Source organism: Balearica regulorum, chromosome 11, assembly GCF_011004875.1.
Source record: "Balearica regulorum gibbericeps isolate bBalReg1 chromosome 11, bBalReg1.pri, whole genome shotgun sequence".
In the NCBI taxonomy this organism is placed as follows: Eukaryota; Metazoa; Chordata; class Aves; order Gruiformes; family Gruidae; genus Balearica; species Balearica regulorum.
In genome coordinates this window covers 17,335,367-17,355,215 of record NC_046194.1, presented here as the reverse complement: position 1 = coordinate 17,355,215, position 19,849 = coordinate 17,335,367, and the positions used below count along the sequence as shown (strand labels likewise).

Genomic DNA, 19,849 nt, shown 5'->3' with positions numbered 1-19,849 from the left:
TAAAGAGGAATAAGGTGGAGACCCCTGGAAATGGATTAAAATTTTTGTACAATTATACTCTCCCAATCCTCTATTGTTAGTCTGTGCAATGGTGCATCACTAGAACACTGCCTGGTTTTTAAGCTGTTGTGGAAGGAGACTGTTCCCTGCCCTTTGTCTACACAGTGTCGGCTCAGGGGACTAGAAGTGATGTAGAGATCAGCGGAGACTTGCAGGCTCAGATCTTGTGGGATCCTGCAATTTTCCTCTTTTCCTGTGAACAGAATATCTGACAGTGGTTTGTCCTGCTCACCTCTCTCCTATCCCTCTAGCTGCACGAAAAGTTTGATCGCCTGAAGAAGTTACATCAGGATGAAAAAAAGAAGCTAGAGGATAAAAAAAAGTCTCTGGATGATGAAGTAAATGCATTTAAGCAAAGGAAGACAGCGGCTGAATTGCTCCAATCTCAGGCTCAGCAGGCTGGAGGATCGCAAACTCTTAAAAGAGATAAGGAAAGAAAAAAGTAAGTTGCTAACCTGGTGGTATTTGCTTTTTCATTATGGTTCTATTTTACTATTTTTCTGTGTGTTTCTATCGCTCTCCCAACATAGCCAGTCCTTATCAGGGGAAGGTTTGCAGCCAGACTTAATCCCTAGTAAGGCTGAGCAGTAGCTGGAAGCATTTTACCTTTAGCTGTCATCCTGAAGAGCAGGGAGCAGTGTGAACCTTCCTTATTGCTTGCTGACAGCATTGGAGAGGATGAACTTGGTTTTATTCCCTGAGATTCCCTGCTCCTCCTTTGGTCTGTCAGTGCTTGTAATGAAGTGGAATGATATTGGCTGCCAAGGCTGGGGTGTGGGTAGCAGGTCTGTCCCGATACCTCCAGAGAGGAGCATGTCCTGTCTCAGGGTCTTATTTGTTTAGGCTGGGAAAAAGCTGACACTGTGGAAATTATTCAGGGAGACTCATAGTCTTGAATTCTGGAATCTGCAAAATGTGAGGCTGGAAAATGAGGGGACAGGTCATAGCTCCTTGTTAGTCCTAGTACACTCTCCAGCCCTAGATCAGCCTTTTGCCCTCCACAGAAACTATGAGAGATACTGCATGGCTTTAGCAGGGGTTCCCCATGCCAGGGACTGGTGTGACCCGATCCAGCCCCTCGACAGGGTCCTGTGATCTGGGCTGTCTGCAGTGCTCATGCCAGGCTCCTAATGCTCTTTGGTGTCTCAAGAGCAACCAGCTGTACAGCTGAAACAGTCTTCCCGGTTCACTTAGCAGTGAGTGGTTCCTTTTCTTCTCGCTGCGGTACGTTTACCGGAATGGAGTTCTGTGCCCCCTTAGCATGTGTACTGCATGAGCGGTATGCAGGAAAACAAGGGTCTGGTTTTTATACCACTGCCACAATCCGCTCTCTGCACATCCATGGGGCAAAACCAGAGTAAATCTTGCCTGCGCTACGCAGTCTTAAGTACATGGAGAAGTGCTGTTAATATGAACAATATGGCACGTGCCCAAAGAGCTGACAGGACTGTTTGTCAGGGAGAATAGCCCTTGACTCTTAAGCTTGGAATCAAATGAGACAGGAGAGGAAAAAAACAATAACCAGAATGAGATCCTGGTCTAGTCTTTTTAGTTTTGAGCTGGAGCTGCTTCAATGTCAACATTCTTTTGCGATGAGCAATTAGTGCTCCTGCCCTTTTCTCGCTTGTCCGTTCCTTTTTCCACTGCATATTTTGATTTGCTCTTTTGAATTACCTTCAGGGGGTTTTAATATCTTTTCATACTGAGGAGCCTGAGACTGACTGGGGACAGACTTCTCTCCCCAGCCTGGACTGTGTGAGGAATACACAACTGAGTTCTTTCATGCTCAGAGCCCTCAGACATCTGCACACTGAGGACTGCAGACTTCAGCCCCGAGATCAGTCAGGGTCAGGAATGCAGAAAAGGGAGATGATATGGCGTACAGTGTAAGCAATTAGTCGCTGTGGCCCAAGTCACACTCTTGTTCCTAGAAACGGTTCTGATCTCAGAAGAGCTCCTTGGCACCAGGGAAATTCAGATGGAAAAGCATTGGTACCGTCCTTGTCTGTGAAGGACACAGAAAGGCACAGAAGGCTCCATGAAAGCTATAGTGAAGTGCTTGAGTAAGGCCTGGGAAGATATTAGGAGGTCTTTCTCTCCTCCAGGAAAATAGCTGTGTTAGAAATGGTGCTTCTTTCATTACTCTCTTAACTTCTCCAATTGTCCTTAATAATTAATTTCAGTATTTAGATCATAAATATCTCTAACAATCCATGAATTTCACAAGCTGTAGCTTAATTGTATCTGGTTTACTAGTGGCTGGCAGTACACTAGCCTTTTTCTTTCACAGATGACTCTCTTAAACCCAAGCTCTGTAATTTGCACTAATCACCATTTGATTTCTTTTTTGTTGTTGTTGTTGTTACATCATTATCATCATTAGTAGCTCTTACACGTATGCTGTTTTACAGTTAGCTGCTGTTTGGCTGCATGGTGCATGAGGCATATTGTCCTGGTAAGCGTCATTAACTAATATAGACCTCACAGTGGGATCACTTACAGTTCCTAAAAAAGCAGATCCTGTGCAAGTCCAGAAGCCTATAAATATTATCTGTCTTCCTCTCCTTTCGCCCTCACTATACATGCTCTACCAGTCTCTCTCTCCATATGCAGTTGTAGAAAAAGGATGCAGTGAAGTTTGTCTTTAAAGATGCTGCAAAGTAAAATGCAGAGAGACTCAGTATTAGGACATGAAACATGAAAAATAAGGACTAGATCCTCCTCCTTTTAATTAGAACTTTGTTGGCTCCATTTTCTTTTATCTCCCTTAGAAATAAATTATATTCTTTAATCACACAGGCCATGTTGATACTATGGCAACAATTGCTATGGAGATGTGGTGCTGATAATAGAACCAAGCTAGCCATGAAGATGTCTTTTCCTTTTCTCCTCCTTCCCTCCCACCCCTCCAAGTTGTAGGTTACAACTTGTGGTTACAGTGCAGGTGAAGGTAGATACAAGACTAGTTTCTATCTCCACCTTCACATACTAACAGGTGGTAAAATCTGCCAAACCTAGAGCTTTCCTTTGTCCCAAAGCACCAGAGAATCACCAAATTGTGTGTGTGTGTATGAGTGTGTGCGGGTGGGTGTGCATGTATGAGGGGGCGTTAAAGAAACTACTGCCGAGTAAGCAAACCGGTATTCACTTGCTGACCAATTATAGTTGATTGTCCAAAACCACAGGAGACAATGGGCTGAGCATTTAGTAGATAATAAAGGCTCTGAAGATAGACTGAGAGACTTTATGACATTTTTAACAGTCAAGTGGGTCACCCATGGATTGGATGTTCAGTTGTAGCAGACAGACAGACCCACACTCCTGGGAGCCATGCCAAGAGTGCCCACGGTTAGGGTAAGGCTAGTGGTGGAAGAGGGCTGTATTCAAGATGTGTCCAGAAAGCCTGCCAGAGCACCTTGCCCCTGAATAAGGCCAGAATCCAAGTTTCCCAGGAGTTTTGCCAAGGCGTGGAGAGTTCCCACTGGAGCAGAGCCCTGTCGGTGGTGTTACGCTGAGTCTGCTCTGCTCCAGTTGCTGTGACTCTGTCCAGGGCATCTCTGCCTTGGTGTGAGCAGGGATGTAAGGTGGCCACGTAGGCAAGGGCAGGCTTGTGGAACAGATAAGGTTGCCTGAAAGGGTTAACAAACCTGGCCGTAGGCAAATGTCTGCAGTGCGAAGTGCCAGTATCTATTGTAAAATCAAGGCTCATTTAAACAAAGATGCGTAAGAAATGCACCTGCCTGGCAGGAGAGCAGCATCCTCATTAGGGTTATTAGTGAAACTGCTAATGACAGTGGTCTACTTATAGCTAGGTTAAGTGTGTTTAACTGAGCCTTTTTAATTTGCTGGTGATTCTCTGGTGAGAGGAAAAAGAAAGCTCCCACAAGAATGTCTTGCTTCTTGACAGAGCAGCAATACTTATTACCCAAGGCAAGGGTGACAGCACCCCAGGCTGAGGTGCGCAGGTCTCTCGGAGAGGGGACCTGTTGGAACAGCAGCACTTAACTATGAAACACCCTAAAAACTCACCCTCAAGTCCAGCCTTCCCTGCAGACAAAGCTAGGATTTACATTCTCTCCAGGATACAGTCCAAACGAACTTACAGTCTGCCCTTAAATAGGGAAAGCTGATTCCAGGATTCCTTCCCTCTTAGCTCCACCAAGGGAAATGGAAAAGCAAGTAAACATTACACTGTCAGTGAGAGGCATTTGAGTTTAATTTCAATGGGACGTTCCACTTAACAGAAGAGCTTCAGAAGGGTCTTGCACCGACTCGAACTGGAGCTTGCAATTGTCTTGAGCAGTCCGGTTGAATTAATGTCTCTGCTGCCAATGGTAACTGTAAAACAATGAAAAGAACAATTCTCTGCTTATCAGGCTCTGAATGCGGAAAAATAAGCTCAAAGAAGAACAGTGTTCATTCTGGTGCTGAGTATGAAGGCACGGCTAAAGTGCAGTTAGAGTGAACATTACCGATTTTTGTTGGTTTTGGATTGCTTTTGGCAGTCCTCATAACTGTACGCTGTTGTGTGCTGGGCTTTGAATCAAATGAAGTTCTTTGTTCCCACAATACAAATGCAGACAGTGCCTTTTTCAATGGGCATTTGTCCTTGCTAAATTAAATATGTATATATGGTACTTTTCCAGAATTCAGAAAAATACTCTCCATATTGATCCATAAAGTATTCCAGGGCTCCACTGTTTTGCAAGGATACAAACAAGTCACAGTTGATGAGTCCTGTAGCTTGCAAAACTGTGAAAGGATGGTTTTAGAAAATAAATTTGGTTCATCCCACTGCTGAGTGTGTGTGCGCGTACGCATGTGTGTGTCTGCATAAAGCATGTTTTGTCATCAAATTAAACCTTATTAACACTTAGTAACATTTCCTTTTTTTGTGTGTGTTAGAAAACATTTATATTCTTATTTTATTTTTTGTCATTAATCCATAAAACCATTAATCTGCCTTTTTCTTTCATTTTCAGTTCGGGTTTCCTGTAGAACCTTTCCCTTCACACCAGAAGTGAATGCGTCCACATTCGGTTAACATGCAGCTATGCCATTGTGCCTGTTTGCTCACCTTTACTCATTGCTCCCTTCCTGCGCTCACCATTTTGTTTTAAGCAAGAGTCCACACCCTTGGCTGTTCGGGTTTATGGTTGTTCTTGTGAAGAAGTCGGCAATAGCCTACGTGGAACTGGCAAGAGATGCTCATTGCTGATCCCTCTTCCCCTTCCGGCAGCAGCAGGCTGCCGAGCACTCGTAGGGCTAGTGTCCCCTCTTCTCAGTTGCTCGGCTTTTTCTCTTCCCTCCGTTTTGTGTGAGGGCTGCATGGTAAGAGAGCGCGGCTGCTTGGTGGTGGTGCATTTAGCCCCTGTCCTGGGACCGCTGTGAATGCAACCCGACACTGCCGTGGGGTGGGATGCGCTGTCTCAAGAGACCGGCTGCCCTCTCCCCTTTTTAACTTACTGTATCTAACCCCTCATTACCCCCCTGTGCTGCCGTCCGTGACTCAAATAATTTTAAAGGACTTTTTGCAAAACTTGACATCCTCGCAGGCGTGGGTCCAAACCTCTAGTCCCCAGGCTTGAGGGATTCTCAAACTTGGATCCACGGTTTGCAACTAAGTGTTCTCTGAATGCTGCAGGGGTCACGAAGGATCTCTTGCCTTGTCTCCCTCTCGGTGTGCTGGCCTGGATGCACATCCTGGATCCAATCTCAGGGAAAGCTGGTCACCTTGCTGTACATATCAGTGTTTGTGAAGAAAGACGATAATGTTTCTTTGACTTTCTTCTCAGTAATTCCAGCAATTTCTGGTTTTAATGCAAAAACTATTACCTTTATTTTTGCTTTTATTTGGCATCTGTTTAGAAGCGTACAGATGCTGGCAGGTTGCTTCTTGTATTTTCTGTTCAGCAAAAGCCTTGTTTTACTGCAAGATTTGCACTAAAAAGGCGGGTGTTTTGCTCACTGCGGCCAGTTCACTCTAGCCAAGCGCAACTGTGGTTTGCCTGCAGCTGTCTTCTCTGTGTATTTCTGGATGAGTTTTGTTTTTAAATAAAGACTTCATCAGACAGTGAATTCTGGTTAACATTTACTTCTTTTGTTTTTTGTTTTCTTTGCCCTTCTTTTACAGTAACCCATGGCTCTGTACTGAGTAATTACCCCTGAATACAATGGGCTGGAATGGACCTTCATTTACTTGTTAAATCGGAGGGTCTAATAAAACGTGACAGCCTTTCAGCTGTGACCTTTCCATGGTGTTACCCTTGCTCTCTCCTATATCCTCATTGTGACGCTGTCTTTACTATGTACTGGTGGTTATTGCTTTTATTAAACAATGTAAAAGTACTCCTAACAAGATTTTGGATGCTGCAACTTCAAATCCTACCATTTCTTTTTTTCCCCTGCAATGAATGGATTCCCCTTTCTCCTGACCCTTCTCCATCCAGTTAAATAAGCAATGTGGGAATAAGTTCTGTGAGTTATTTTTGCCGGCGAAATAACAGCGCAGTTTAAATGTATTTATTTGTGACATTAAATTGACAACACCACCTTAGTTTAATTATCGCATAGTTAAGAGATAAAAAAACCCCTCTTTTCTCTTTATACTTGGTGTCATTTTCATGACATCATCTATCTTTTTTTTATTTGCTTTTATTTTTTCTTTTGCTAATTCATGCTACCTGGAGACTAGCATTTAATCCTCATTTCCATTTCAGACTTGCTTGTTGCAACCCTGATCCTTCAGTCGTACTGTGTGCAGGCTAAGCTCTCTGTACGTGGGTGAATCCACACGTCCTGACCCCGCTGAAAGATCAGGATGCATGCTGCCAAATATAGTTTCAACAAAAACCCTTCGAATCCTGGGTTTTTGGAAGATAAGCACACCTCAGACCTAGCCGTGATAGGTAATGCTGGTTTTAGTGCAAGCCGCTGCTGAGAATTTTGCTAGAAAGGTGGTCTGGATGATGGTAAAGCCTCACAGACAGTTTCTGCCTATAACGTGTTAGTCCGGCTAGCTGCTCACGGCAGCAGCAAACCTTAGCAGTACCCCAGCTCAAACAATGGTCTGGCCTCCATTTCCAGCAATTAAGGCAGTTAAAACTCTTGATTGCAATTTATTTTCTCAGGTATTCTGTTTCACCATAACTACAATTTTATTGCCCATAAAAGTCTTTGGCAGTTTCGTGGTTGGTTTTTTTGTTGGGTTTTTTTTTTAAGCAAGTTAAAACAATTTCAATATTTACTTTTTCCTCTACTGTCGAATGTCAGCCTGCTCCCCAAACCAGTCAGTATCAGTCTGTCAATGATCTCTGGATTATCTGCTAAAAGAACCGTTTTAATGTGGCTTTTCTTTAACCATACTGCAGGTCACTGGCTGTTCTTCCTGACCATTTGCCTTATTAGAATGTTATTTAAAGTTATGTAAAGTATTTTAAAGACTTTAAAGAAAAAAAGCTTTTTACTTGTGTGATTGAGGTACCACAAGGAGGTTCCATCTCTCCTCTGTCAGCTGTTTTCACGTTGCATCTCTTTTTCCTGCTATTTGAATGCCTTTCTCTTTTTTGCTAATCTTCTGGTTTTTTCTTTTTCCCCTTTTCTCTCTCTGTAGCTTTTTTTAATCTGTCTTCGCCAGCTGCACTGGGTCTGAGGGAGAAGACTGCCACTTCTAGAAGAGTTTAAGGGTCTTATGTCTGGGGAGGGGGGGGGAAACAAATCTTCAGTGTTAGTGTCTTGGAAAGAAGCTTTTACTGACTTGCATGGTATCTAAAATTGAAGCGTCTTGTAATTTGTGTGACAAGACAGGGTAATACGGGGGGGACTGATTGTTTACCTGGAATTTTGAAGAGCAACAGAAATGTGATGTTTGGACTAACAATGTAGCGAATACATTTTCAAACATTGTTATGGGCATATTTTTTTTTCTAATTTTGCCTTTAATAATGTAAATGTCATGGGCTTCCGTGAGGTGTGAAGCCTAAGGAGTATTTTCAATATGCTGTTGTTTGGTTGGTTTTGGAAACAGTGCATTCAGAGTCCAAGCAAATATAAACATGGTGCAATTTGCTCTGTTGGCAGCCACAAAAATATTTAACAAAAAAATAAAGTAAGAAGAACTGTGTGTTTTCATTGGTGTCCTCCTGTGTCTCACCACCTTATTAAATAAGCTCCATCTGCTGGTGGATGTGGATTGAGTGGTACTTTTTTTTTTTTTTTAACTAAATGTCTTGTTCTTTAAAGTTAGAAAAAAGTGAGCAGTATCAGGAGGGAGAGGCAACGCTGACAGCTGGTACAATAATTATAATAATAATAGCGATCCATCTGAATTCCCGGTGAGTAGGGTGCGGTGTCCGTAGAGTGTGCTGGAGCCAGCCCTCGCACTTCTCGCTCCTCCGCGTGGTCCGCTCACTCGCTGCATGCTTTTCCCAGCTGCCATCTTCTCTCCCCCCCCCCTCCTGGTTTTGTTTCCTTTTTACAAACGGGAAGCGTGCGAGAAGTTGTATATTTACATGACAAACATTGAAGAACCAGCACTGTTTAGCCTGACACCTTTCTAACTTTAATGTAAATTTTAAATAAAAAATACGAAAGCCTGCCACGCGTGCTGTCGTGTTTGCTGCTCGCTCGTCCGGGGCTGAAGGAACTCGCACAACAAGGTGAGATCTGCTCGGACCAGCCAGGTGCTGGGCTGCTGTGTCAGAAGGGCTGTAGATGAAAAGGAAAAAGCCGTCACTGAGAAAAGCCCAGCACGTTCAGGGCGGGCGTGCAGCCAGTCCCCTTGCCTCTCGGGCATCAGCATCCCCGGCCCTTCCTCCGCCGGCCGGGGCGGCACCGCCACCCTGCGAGCAGAGCCGCCCATCCCGGGAAACGCGGGCCTGCACCGAGCGTTCCGCTGCCTGTTTTCAAGCGCCCGGGGGGAGGCTGGGCCTGGGGCGAGCCCCGCGGAGAGACCCCCCGGGCCCCCCGTGAGGGAGGGGAAAGGCCTCAGGCGCCTCCAGCCCGCTGCCCGGCGGGGAGGAGCTGCGGGGCGGCACCCAGAGCCGGTCATGCGGGCTCAGGGCGGGCCAGGGGTCGGCCGTCCCGGCGGGGTGCCTGCTGGCCGCCTTCCCTGCCCGTCCCCCGCCGCGGGTTCCCGGAAGCCCCGTTCCCCTTCCCCTTCCCCTTCCCGTTCCGATCCCGGTCCTCCGCCCGGGCCCGCCCCGCCGCGGCCGCCGCCAGGGGGCGCGAGAGAGCCGAGGCGGCCGGTCGGCTGTGGCGGCAGTTTCTCGTGGCGTCTCGCGGGTTTGCGACGCGCGACCACGTGACGCGGCGCCGGCCGGGCCGCTCCGCGCGAGCGAGGAGAGAGATCGGCGCGGGGGGGGGGGGGGGGGAGGGGCGAGCTACCACACACACCGGCACCGGGACGGCGACGGGGGGGGCTGAGGCCGGGCCGCGCTGGGCTGGGCTGGGCTGTGCCGGCGCTCCCCGGCGGCCCGCAGCGAGCCGCGGCCTGGTCCGCACGTGGGGCCTGGTCTCCTCCGGCACGCCCTGTGCCCGGCGCCCACCGGCGGGGACGGCTCCTCGGCGACGCGGGATTGTCCGCCGAGCCCGTTGCCCGCCATGCCGCCGCCGGAGCCGGAGCAGGTGCCCGAGTCGGTGCTGGAGCAGTGGCGGCAGTACAACGAGACCGAGCGGCAATGGGGGCTGCGCCGCCGCTTCATCCTCCGCCACCTCCACGGCTACCCCGGGGCCGCCATCGACCAGCTCCTCTCGCTCTCCGTCCTCTGGACCAACCACGTCTTCATGGGCTGCAGGTGAGGCCCGGCGGGACAGCCCCGGCACCGGGCTGCCGCCTCGGGGCGGGGTGAAGGCCTTGAAGTGGGCGCGGGGGTGCGGGGAGGCCCTGAGGAGGGCCCGGGCCCTGAGGCGGCCGCCTGGGGTGGCCGTGGCGGGTCCCGGCCGCTCAGCCCCGTTGCCTGCCGGGGCCTGGCGCTCGCTGTCAGGCGTGGGTGCCCTGGCGCGTCAGCCGGGTTCGGGAGGGTCCCCCCGAGGCACCGCGGAGCCGGCCCGGTCTGCTGGCAGGGTCGGGGTAGAATTTGGAAGCCGCCGCCGGGAGGGAGAAGGAGCTCTGCTCCCTCCGGCCGCTCCTCTCGGCCGCCCCGCTTCTCTGGGGCGCCCGTCGTGGCCCGGTGCTTCTCAGCTGAATCGCGGTCCCAGCCGCCTTGTGAAAAGCCGCCCCGGCAGAGCTGGGATGGAAGGGGCTAGTGCGGGAGAACTTCGGTTCCTGGACGCTTTTCTTTGCTCGACCATGCCCGCGGAGGGGAGCAAGCTGCTGAAAAAGTGTATGTGTTTTGCAAGTAGTTCCTGATGTCCCACCCCTGAGGACTCGTTAAGCATGTGGTATTGTGCTTTGTAATTTAAGTGAGAAGAAAGTATTCCTCTAAGCATAAAGCAGCCTCTACAATCCCTTTAAAGCTCTTTTTTTTTTTTTTCTTCTCTGAGAGAAATAGGCCTGGTGAATGGAAGAGGTTTCTCTTCATCAGGATTACTGTTAACGTGCAGAAACCACCATACCATAACTAGCAAGGTTGTGGAGATATGCAGAAACATCACCCACATCCCGACTGACACTTTTGATGTTGTGATTATTTTTAACTGGCTTTAAAGACAGAAGCAACTGCTTAGCGACTAACTTCAGCAGACTGTGCAACGACAGAAGAGCTTGTAAACGCTGAAGGGCGTATAGTTTGACTTTTATTAATGTTACTGTCCCAAAGCCTTATTGGGGAATATTTTGTATCATTTGTATAGAGCCAAGTCAACATCTTTAAATGAAGATCTGCATGCTTTCTTACTTCTTTCTGGTCCAACTACTAAACTATTCTGCTCTGCAAGCACCAAAATTGAACATAGTTTTAAAACCGCTTCAAATTCCAAAACTTGAGTAGTATTTTAAAACTGAGCATATCTTCTCAAGATATAGTCTCTTTGGTCCATTAGCTCATCTTAATGTGTTTGTGTGCTGTCTTAATGGAGAGCCTTCTTTGTGGTAGTACTTTTGGGAATCAGTGCGATAATATGGTTATAGGGTGCTGATAACAGAAATGAAGAACTATGGCAAGATCTCAGCCCCTAAAAATGATGCAATTTAAGCCTGTACATGCACAAACTTTCCCCAATGAACATCTCTACCTGCAGCTCTCAGGGGAGATAGGAGCAATAGTTTTAGGCACGATGCGGTGCAGAGCCATTATCTGTGAGGATGTTTCCCCAAAGCTGTTACGTTGTGCACAAACGTGAACACACCGCATGGGCACAGTGAACGTGCTGCACTGTTAAAGAGCAATTGGCAGCTTTACTTTAGAGTTGTCTGGTAAAGGGAGGGGAATCACAGCTTTCTCTGGAACTGCCTTTTGCTGCTTGGGAAGAGTTGTTGCTGTATCAAGTGAATATAACTTCAAAGTTGGGGGATTTTTGTTGTTTTCTCTAAAGTTTGTTGGGTTTTGATGGGGTTTGTTGGGTTTTTTTGTTGTTGTTAACATTGATCACTTGCCTAACTGAAGACAAATGGTTTATCAGAGTAAATACAAATCAGAGTCTTTGCTGATGAAATCTGAGGGAGCGTTCTGTTCTGCTGGGGGATGATCTGGAGAATGTCCAGAAGGCTTAGAAAACATGGTCTGTAAGGAAGGAGTTAAGTAACAGGATTCATTTAGTTTTGGGGTGGATGAGAGAAGGTGCATGTGTTCTCCGATATGATAAAGGTGGCTGCAAATTTGGGGGGGGGAACATTATGCTGCAGAGCTACTGGGATCAGGATAAGAGGTCACACCAGGGAGACTTTAGTTAGGCACTGGAGGCATGGGATTCCTCTGCCTCCATGTGCAGTCTCTACAACTTGAGATTTCTAAGGTCAGATTAGACAGACACACGTTGTGACTGGTTGATCTTCCCCCGGGCAGAAATCTGAGCCCCAAATATCTCTATCCTTGGTGAGGAAGAGTGACACACTCATGTCAAATCTGACACTGTTCTTGCACCCTGAAAAAGGGTATCGTCCTTTGTATTCCTATCACCGGTAATGTACCCTTCTCCCTGTAAGCCAGAGAGAGGAGTAGAGGTTCCCACACCTCTCCCTTCTGGCTGCAGGAGGGTGAAGGTATCGCCACTGTCCGCCTCCCTTTGATCCCTCTTGGCACTTTCTTCCCACACCTGGTTCCACTGCCTCTGGTGGGGGCTGAGCTGTGCTGGGCGAAGCTGGGACCGCAGTAGTGTGTGTTCAGAGTTCTTGCCCAGTAACTTAAATGGATCTAATTTCTGTCTGGCCCTCTAAATCAGGAACAAGAAGGGTATTTCTTGAGTGGAGAGTGAATAGATTTCCAGAGCCCTTGGAACAGTGGCATTTAAAAGCCCGTGCAAGTTATTGCAGCACTAGCTGTTGGGACAGTTGTGGACTCCTGTCCATGGGCAGTGACTTGATGCTTTTTGACTTTTGGAGGTGAGCACACCATGGAACAGGTGCAAGATTGCTTTTTCTTTTTGAACCACAGTGCGAAGCTGTTAGAGGCGAGTTTCAGGCCATGTTTGTAGGTCCTTGGTTAGAAAGGTTTGTTTTGGTTTTTTTTGTTCAGCTTCAGCCATGCAAACGGCTTGAAAACATGTGACAGATCCCCGTAGCAATGGAAAACTTAGATGGTCAGGGATGTAAGGCCAAGAGGGATGGGGTTGTGCAGTGTGGAACTGCCAGTGTGCTGCAGCAGGGTCAGGGTTTGCACAGAGCTAGTTACAGGCACCTCCCCTCTGTCGTGGCTCAGGGATTTAAAACGTTTCAGTTACCGCTACCAAGCTAGAAATTAGTATGGCTTTTTAAAGAGTGGTCGATAAAGGCTGAGCAGTGCCTTTGTCATCTGACATCTGCGATTTCAGTATTGGTGACGTGCAGTCTGTGGCTGCTGACCCAGACAAGACTTCAGTGCCAGTCAGTCGCTCCTGGGCTTAGTTCACTGAAGCTGTGATGCCCATGGAGACTCCTCCTTCTCCACACCCCTGTGTTTCTTAGTGTTCCTAGTAGCTCTGCCAAATATTAAATTTTGACAGGCATATGTGTTTAAGTTTAAAACACCATCAGTTTGGTGGCTGCAGGATTTGTTGTTCACAGATGGGTTCACACAGAGCCAGGTAGCTTGTTAGCTGGTGTGCAGGCTGTCTGCCAGCACTGAGCTAGCTACAGCACGAGGCCGGCAGTCAGGTCCCGTGTGAATACTCCAGCAAAATCAGGGGGAGCTTCTCCCCTGCACCAGGTACTCAGGCAGCTTTAGTTCTTGTTTTGCATAATAAAAGCTTGCGTGTGCATGTGTGTCTGTTGCCCCTGTGGGACCAGTTCTAAAGTGGTTTGCTGTTGAATCCACACAGATACGGCTTGCAGGTCATGGAGAAGGTTCTCAAGATGGCTGAAGGCATCGATATCGGGGAAATGAGGACGTACGAGTTGGTCCCTAGCAGGAAGCTAAAAAGATACCGCTCTCCCTCTGACAGTGAGTATATCTGCCTGTGTGTTCAAGGAGACACCCTTCCCTGTGGCTGTTTGATGGACTTTGGGAGCATGGGGAGAGAGCAGTGCACCACAGGGCTGCCTCTGAGAGCCAGTGCGGGCAACTGAAAAGAAGCAACCATGATGTACTGTGCTACTGCAGCCGTTTCCCCTCCTCTGCCATGTTGTGGGGTGCACACAATTCATGCAGAGTTCTCATTTTGCTTAAGAAAATATCATTTTTGATTGAAATTACCAGGTAATTGATTTTTCCCTAGTAGTAATAGGGAATTGAACCTATGTAATTAAATATCTGTCTGTCCTTCCCCTGAAGGGGACCTACGGGAAAATTGGAGAGAGACTGTTTACAAGGGCATGGAGTGATAGGATAAGGGGTAATGGCCTTAAGCTGAAGGAAGGTAGATTTAGATTAGATATAAGGAAAAAATTCTCCCCTGCAAGGGTGGTGAGACACTGGTACAGGTTGCCCAGAGAAGCTGTGGATGCCCCCTCCCTGGAAGTGTTCAAGGCCAGGTTGGATGGGGCTTTGGGCAACCTGGGCTAGTGGAGGGTGTCCCTGCCCATGGCAGGGGGTTGGAACTAGATGGGCTTTGAGGTCCCTTCCAACCCAAACCAGTCTGTGATTCTACGATTGTTCACTGTGGTGAGGTGTGATGTTCCAACCTGAGAGGGGATTGTACATGTGCATGGAGGTATGGAGTTCAGCTTATTGATTTTGAGTTACGACCTGCATGGAGCATTGGGTGGTGGCAGGGGTTTTAATTTTTATTTTTTTTTCTCCCTATGGGGCCCGGAAGAGTCCTGCATATGTCAGCCCAGTTCCATGGTCTCGGGAATCGATGTTCCAGCTGTAGCTTTTCCAGTGAGGAGATGTAGCAGGCAGAGAGGGCTGGCGGTTCAGTGGCTCCATCCGCTGGCTCCTCTCCAGCACCCTCAGAGCTCTCTGCCCTCTCTCGGGGAGCCAGGGGCAGGGGAGTTGTTCATAGGTGCAGGTTGTGGATGCGAGCAGGCAGGCCCTTGCTTTGTGAGCAGCGTCGGTCAGTAGTTTGGCTGTTTAAAGCACAAATGGTCGGTCAGCACAGGACTCCTCTGGGCTTGGATATAATCCCTAACTCTGCTAAAGTTTCTTCCCTTCCTTTGACACCCAGCAATCTTTCTGTGCTTCCACGGGCTAGCTGCAAAACTGAGAAAAATACTACTTTTCTCCCCTGTTTTGCCTGTTTGACAGGCAGCAGCTCTGAGGGGAAGGTTTTCTATTGCATGTTGTGCAGACAGCATAAAGCTGTTCTGCTGGTGGGAGCCTTTAGGTGCTGCTGCAGTGCAATCAGAATACAAACTGAGCAAGAAATGTAAACCTTGCCATAATTCATCAAAACTGAGGACCAAAGGATTTAACATGTGTGTAAGAAAGAGCTTTGTCACCCTATTTAAATAAGAAGGCCTCTTTATGCTGTATGCAAAGTGGTTTTCATCTGCAGTGAACTAGGCTACAGTGAACGTGCTGTGGTAGTGTGATGCCTAGACAGATGTGTAGCCTGACGTGTATTACGATGGCACACATTGGCATTGGATTAGGCAGCTCATTCCAAGGCACCAAGGTGGCCTTTTGCTCCTCTGATGAAATTAAACACACTTCAGCGTATGGAGGCTAAATCTTTCACAGGAGACGACTTGTATAACCATCTTTTAGATGTTTTAGAGTTCTCCCAATAATGTGTAATGGGCACCCCCAGCCACTGCAGCTGTTGCCTGGGGCTTGGGCAGATTCCTCCATGTTTGGTGTCCTTTAGCCAAGCATAGTTACATTTACAGAAAATAGGCTTCTATTAACAGTGTCGTTAACAGCCCTGTGTGTTTTGGAAAGGAGAGTTCAGCATCACTGTGTTCCTCCATCAAATGAGAAAACCTGAGGATAAAGCAGTTCATCCTGCAGCCCTGCGGCAGAGTCAGAGCTGAGGCTCTAGTCCCGCTCTGGTATTCTGTCTTACTGGCCTTAGTTTTTACTTGGTTTTGAATGGAGTAACTTCACAAATGACTGGATGGGTTGGGTGGGCAATGCTGGGGGGCAGGGCAAGTGATTCAGGCCTAAAATCCATGTACCTAAATATGCAGAGATTTTTGTGTGGTACTTGTGGAGGTGGAGATACCACTGTAGTGACCTGCACAAGAATGAATGGTCTTATTTGATCAATTTTGAATGTCTTCAGAAGGAAACCTTTTGGTTTGTGGCTAAGAAGTGGGAATCCTGTGTTCAGAGCCTGCAGACTGCTCTGGGAGATCACTCTGTGAAAACATTGTCTCCCTGTTGTAGCATGTATTGGTAATCTCAGCATTTTCTTCCACCCCATAGGTCCAGAGCCGGAGGAGGTTCCTGAGCCGCCCAAAAAGATGGTCCCCAGGTTCCGGGTGCGACCGCGTTTTGAACCCATACACTTTGTCACCAGTGCTGCGAAGGATGACAGGAAGGAAGATTCTCTGGATAACCAAATGCAGGAGGTGAACCAGGAGGCAAATACAAACAGCGTAGCGCAGCCAGCTGAAAATTGTACAAATTCTTTTGTGAGTGCACGGGAGGTGGATCCCCAGCTCTCCAACTCAACTGGGTTTGGCTTTGCAGGCCAGGCAGCAGCAGCCAAGAAGGCTGTGAATAGTGTGGACACCGTAAGCAGCGTGTTGCAGGTTTCTGTTTCTCCTTCAACTGTCCAGTCTGCATCAGAGACTTTCCCTCCATCAGCTATAATGCTGAAGCAGAGTTTTATTGAGAAACTGTCAGCAGCTATCTGGAAAAATCTTGCTAACCCAGATGCAAACACCGGGACTGATAAAATTAACTATACATATCTTTTGACACGTTCAATTCAGGCATGCAAGACAAATCCTGAATATATTTATGTTCCTCTGAAAGAAATTGCCCCTGCTGACCTCCCCAAGAGCAAGAAGCTCCTAACAGATGGCTTCGCCTGTGAAGTGCGATGTCAGAATGTCTACCTGGCCACGGGTTACGCCGGCAGCAAAAACGGATCCAGGGATCGAGCCGCGGAGCTGGCAGTCAAGCTGCTGAAGAAGTCTGTGGAAGTTAGAGTTGTCCAGCGGAAGTTCAAGCACACCTATCATGAAGACTTGGTGGTGTGCGAGGCAGGCGTGAGTCGCCCAGATTTCCCTCCTGCTCTCAAACCTCACGAGGAGTTTGTAGTTGCCAACAGGGACTGCGTCCCAATGCAGCCTGGTACTGAATCCGTGAAAGGTTCCACTAATACCAACAAACACTGGACTAGTTTTATTCTCACAGAGAATGCCAGCGACGCAATAGGAATACTTAACAATTCTGCCTCGTATAACAAAATGTCCGTTGAATATAAATATGAATTAATGCCCAACCGCTCGTGGCGTTGTCAAGTATATCTACAAGACCACTGCCTAGCCGAGGGATTTGGCACTAAAAAGACCAGCAAGCATGCAGCAGCTGAGGAGGCACTGAAAATTCTGCAGAAGATGCAGTCAAATATAGCAGCCATCAAAGTGACCCAGGTTCAGAAAGTGGGCTGCTCGTCACGAGGCTCTGGGAGGAAGAAGGACCTGAAGGACCTCGTGATTTATGAGAACTCCAACAATCCGGTGTGTACGCTGAACGACACCGCCCAGTTCAACAAGATGACGGTGGAGTATGTCTTTGAAAGGATGACTGGCATGCGATGGAAATGCAAGGTGCTGCTTGAAGATGAATTCATTGCAGAAGCAGTTGGAGTGAAGAAATCTGTCAAGCATGAGGCAGCAGAGGAAGCCGTGAAAATCCTCAAAAAGACTCAGCCAACTGTTGTTAATAACCTGAAGAAAGGCACCGTCGAAGATGTCATCTCCAGAAATGAGATTCGGGGTCGATCAGCGGAAGAGGCTTTCAAACAGAAGATCAAAGAAGACAACATCGGGAATCAAATTTTACGAAAGATGGGCTGGACGGGTGGTGGCCTAGGGAAAGATGGCGAAGGAATTAGAGAGCCTATTTCAGTGAAGGAGCAGTTTAAAAGGGAAGGACTTGGGCTTGACGTAGAAAGGGTGAACAAAATTGCTAAAAGAGATATTGAAGAGATCATTCGAAACTATGCACGCTCAGAAAGTCACATTGACTTGACTTTCTCTAGAGAACTGACCATGGATGAGCGGAAGCAGATACATCAGATCGCCCAAAAATATGGTCTTAAAAGTAAATCTCATGGGCAGGGGCACAACAGATACTTGGTTGTAAGCAGGAAGCGGCGCAAGGAGGATCTGTTGGACCAGCTGAAGCAGGAAGGCCAGGTTGGACATTACGAGCTCATTATGCCTCAGGCAAACTGAGGTTAGGTGTCCCATTTTACCAGAAACTGAGCTTCCTTAGATACTCGATTAAAGAAAGATGCTGCATTTTTCTTGTTGTGGGTTATATTAACGTTAAAGTCTTTTACTTCGTTAATATAATTTCTAAAATGTTGTTAGACATTTAGAACTGACCGAGTTCTGTTCAAGTATATTAGCACAACCCCAAAGCAGTAGTGCTGTTACTGTATGTGTCTTTGATATTACTTGTTCCTTCACATTTTAATAGTTTTGTAATAGCAAAGCCACATGTCCAACGAGAAGGAATTTGACGTCATTTAAAATTATAGTTCCCTTATTCTTCTTGAGCAAGGAAGGAAAAAAAAAAATGCCCTTTTTTAGAAAAAAAAATAAATAATAAAAAGCAAAGGAAATGCAGTCTGGGGGGATAAACCTGTATGTAAAGTTGGTATTAATGACAATAAAAATAAAGTTTTATTTCTGGAAAAAAAAAAACACCAGGATTTGTCACACTTTGTATGAAAAAAAAAAAGTGTGAAAACTGTGTTTATTCTTGAGAAATACATATAATGAGGTCTTGTCTCTCCTGTATACGTCTGTAGAGAGATGTCCTTCACCAGTTTAACAGTACAGTTTTATTCATAGATTTCTACCGTGCGTCTCCTGTACTGAGACTTACTGAATGCACCTTAATCGTCAGTGTGTCGCACTTAGATAATGCCAGTGCATTTTTACCTCGGAGCACTGCTTGACATGTGCAAATACCACAGTGAAGTGTGAAATAGAAAAACTGGAGGTAAACGCAGAGCCCACGCTCAAAGATGCTCGTGTAGCTTGTGGGGACTGTTACATAACTTTTTTTTTTTTTTTTTTTTACTTTGAATATAAGCTCTTTAATCATGAGCAAAATCAAATCTGTGCCTAATTAATTCTCTGCTCCATTATGTACCTGTGCTTGTGTCTGTCAAGGGCGATTTACAAGTAAACTTTTCTGGTGTTGCTGTGACGTGTGCTGTGAGTGGCGTCTCGCCAGGACTGGCACGCGCTGCTGGGAGGCCAGAGTGCCTCTCTCCGTGCCGGGGAAGCGGACTCGGACCCTCACCTGTGCTGTTCCTCCGGCAGTACAGCAGGACATGGTGCCTTGTGGGCCCTGGAGGAATGCTTGCTTCATGCTTGGAAACACGGAGGTTAGGAATTGACCTTGGAAGAGCCAAGAGAGAGCTGTGCCTAGAGATGGTGGGGTTTTCTGTCACCTGTAGAAACCATTGATGATTCTTTAGCATAAAGCCAGTCCTAATGAAATACTTTTGGTTGGTTGGTGTTTTTTTCCCCCCTGTTGGCTTGTATCCTGGTTATCGCTTTTGTTTTTTCTGCTGCCTATATTTGCCTCTCTATCTTTTCACATCATCCTTTAGCTTCCCCCCACCGCCTGTTCTGTTTTCTTTTTAAATACGCTCAATGCTGAGGAGAGGGTGACTGACCTACCGATGGAGCAGAACATCCTGGTGATGTGCAGTTAGAGGCATTTTCATCCATGCTGTGAGAAGAGGCTGCCCTGGCAGGTTAAGACTCGCTCAGGAAGAGTGTCACCGAGCATTCCCTCCTCGCCTTGCCTGGATGATTGCAGCACAGCTTCTGCGAGCTTGGCCTTCTGAAATTAAAAACATGCTGCTGCTGCCTTTGGGGGGGGGGAACCAAAACAACCCACAACACAAACAAAAACCCCAAAACAAAACAAACAAACCCCCAAACAACTGGCAGTTAATTCTGAAAGTATATTGGCCTTTTTGGTTGTGGGGGTTTTTTTTTGGGGGGGGGGGGGGGGGGTGCGCGCACGCACGCAGTATTGCCTCTCTGCTTCTGAATGCTGCCCTCAGGAATGCTGGGCTCTAGCAGATGGTGATGTAGGAGTGGAAGAAGCCTGGTACTTTCTAGGCAGATATT

General features: G+C 47.3%; 2 protein-coding genes and 1 long non-coding RNA gene across 10 annotated transcripts in view; 2 read left to right on the top strand and 1 right to left on the bottom strand.

Annotated features, from left to right (window-relative positions):
* The window catches only part of SEPTIN6 (septin 6), a 31,720-nt gene extending 23,066 nt beyond the window's left edge, over positions 1–8,654 (top strand). Inside the window, exons 9-11 of one of the 7 annotated variants that reach the window (XM_075763545.1) lie at positions 312–502; positions 2,472–2,515; positions 5,043–6,313. In XM_075763545.1, the coding sequence (XP_075619660.1) occupies positions 312–502; positions 2,472–2,475 (195 nt within the window). In that variant the 3' untranslated portion in view covers positions 2,476–2,515; positions 5,043–6,313. Of the gene's footprint in view, positions 1–311; positions 503–1,740; positions 2,516–5,042 lie in introns of those variants that run through there. The other 6 variants (XM_075763542.1, XM_075763540.1, XM_075763541.1 and 3 more) reach the window with 6 other exon arrangements.
* An 801-nt stretch (positions 8,655–9,455) lies between these two features.
* Positions 9,456–18,358, top strand: NKRF (NFKB repressing factor). Of its 2 annotated transcripts, XM_075763538.1 has the most exons (4): positions 9,721–9,854; positions 10,551–11,413; positions 11,487–13,574; positions 15,942–18,358. In XM_075763538.1, the coding sequence occupies exons 3-4, from the start codon at positions 13,469–13,471 to the stop codon at positions 17,924–17,926; spliced, it is 2,091 nt and encodes a 696-aa protein (XP_075619653.1). In that variant the 5' UTR covers positions 9,721–9,854; positions 10,551–11,413; positions 11,487–13,468; the 3' UTR covers positions 17,927–18,358. The 2 variants fall into 2 exon arrangements, with proteins under 2 accessions (XP_075619652.1, XP_075619653.1); XM_075763537.1 differs by lacking the exon at positions 10,551–11,413 and having other exon boundaries at positions 9,456–9,854; positions 13,453–13,574.
* On the bottom strand, positions 16,583–19,564 carry LOC142603381 (uncharacterized). The gene is made up of 2 exons (XR_012837298.1): positions 19,387–19,564; positions 16,583–19,158 (listed from the first exon to the last, which is right to left on the bottom strand). It is a non-coding gene; the product is annotated as an uncharacterized LOC142603381 (long non-coding RNA).
* Between the last annotated feature and the right edge of the window lie 285 nt (positions 19,565–19,849).

Bases quoted from the DNA above. Each gene is read 5' to 3' on its own strand.
- NKRF (XM_075763537.1), top strand. From the start codon at position 9,661: ATGCCGCCGCCGGAGCCGGAGCAGGTGCCCGAGTCGGTGCTGGAGCAG. The intron at 9,855-13,452 runs GTGAGGCCCGGC...GAATCCACACAG, and splicing joins CACGTCTTCATGGGCTGCAG to ATACGGCTTGCAGGTCATGG. The intron at 13,575-15,941 runs GTGAGTATATCT...TCCACCCCATAG, and splicing joins ATACCGCTCTCCCTCTGACA to GTCCAGAGCCGGAGGAGGTT.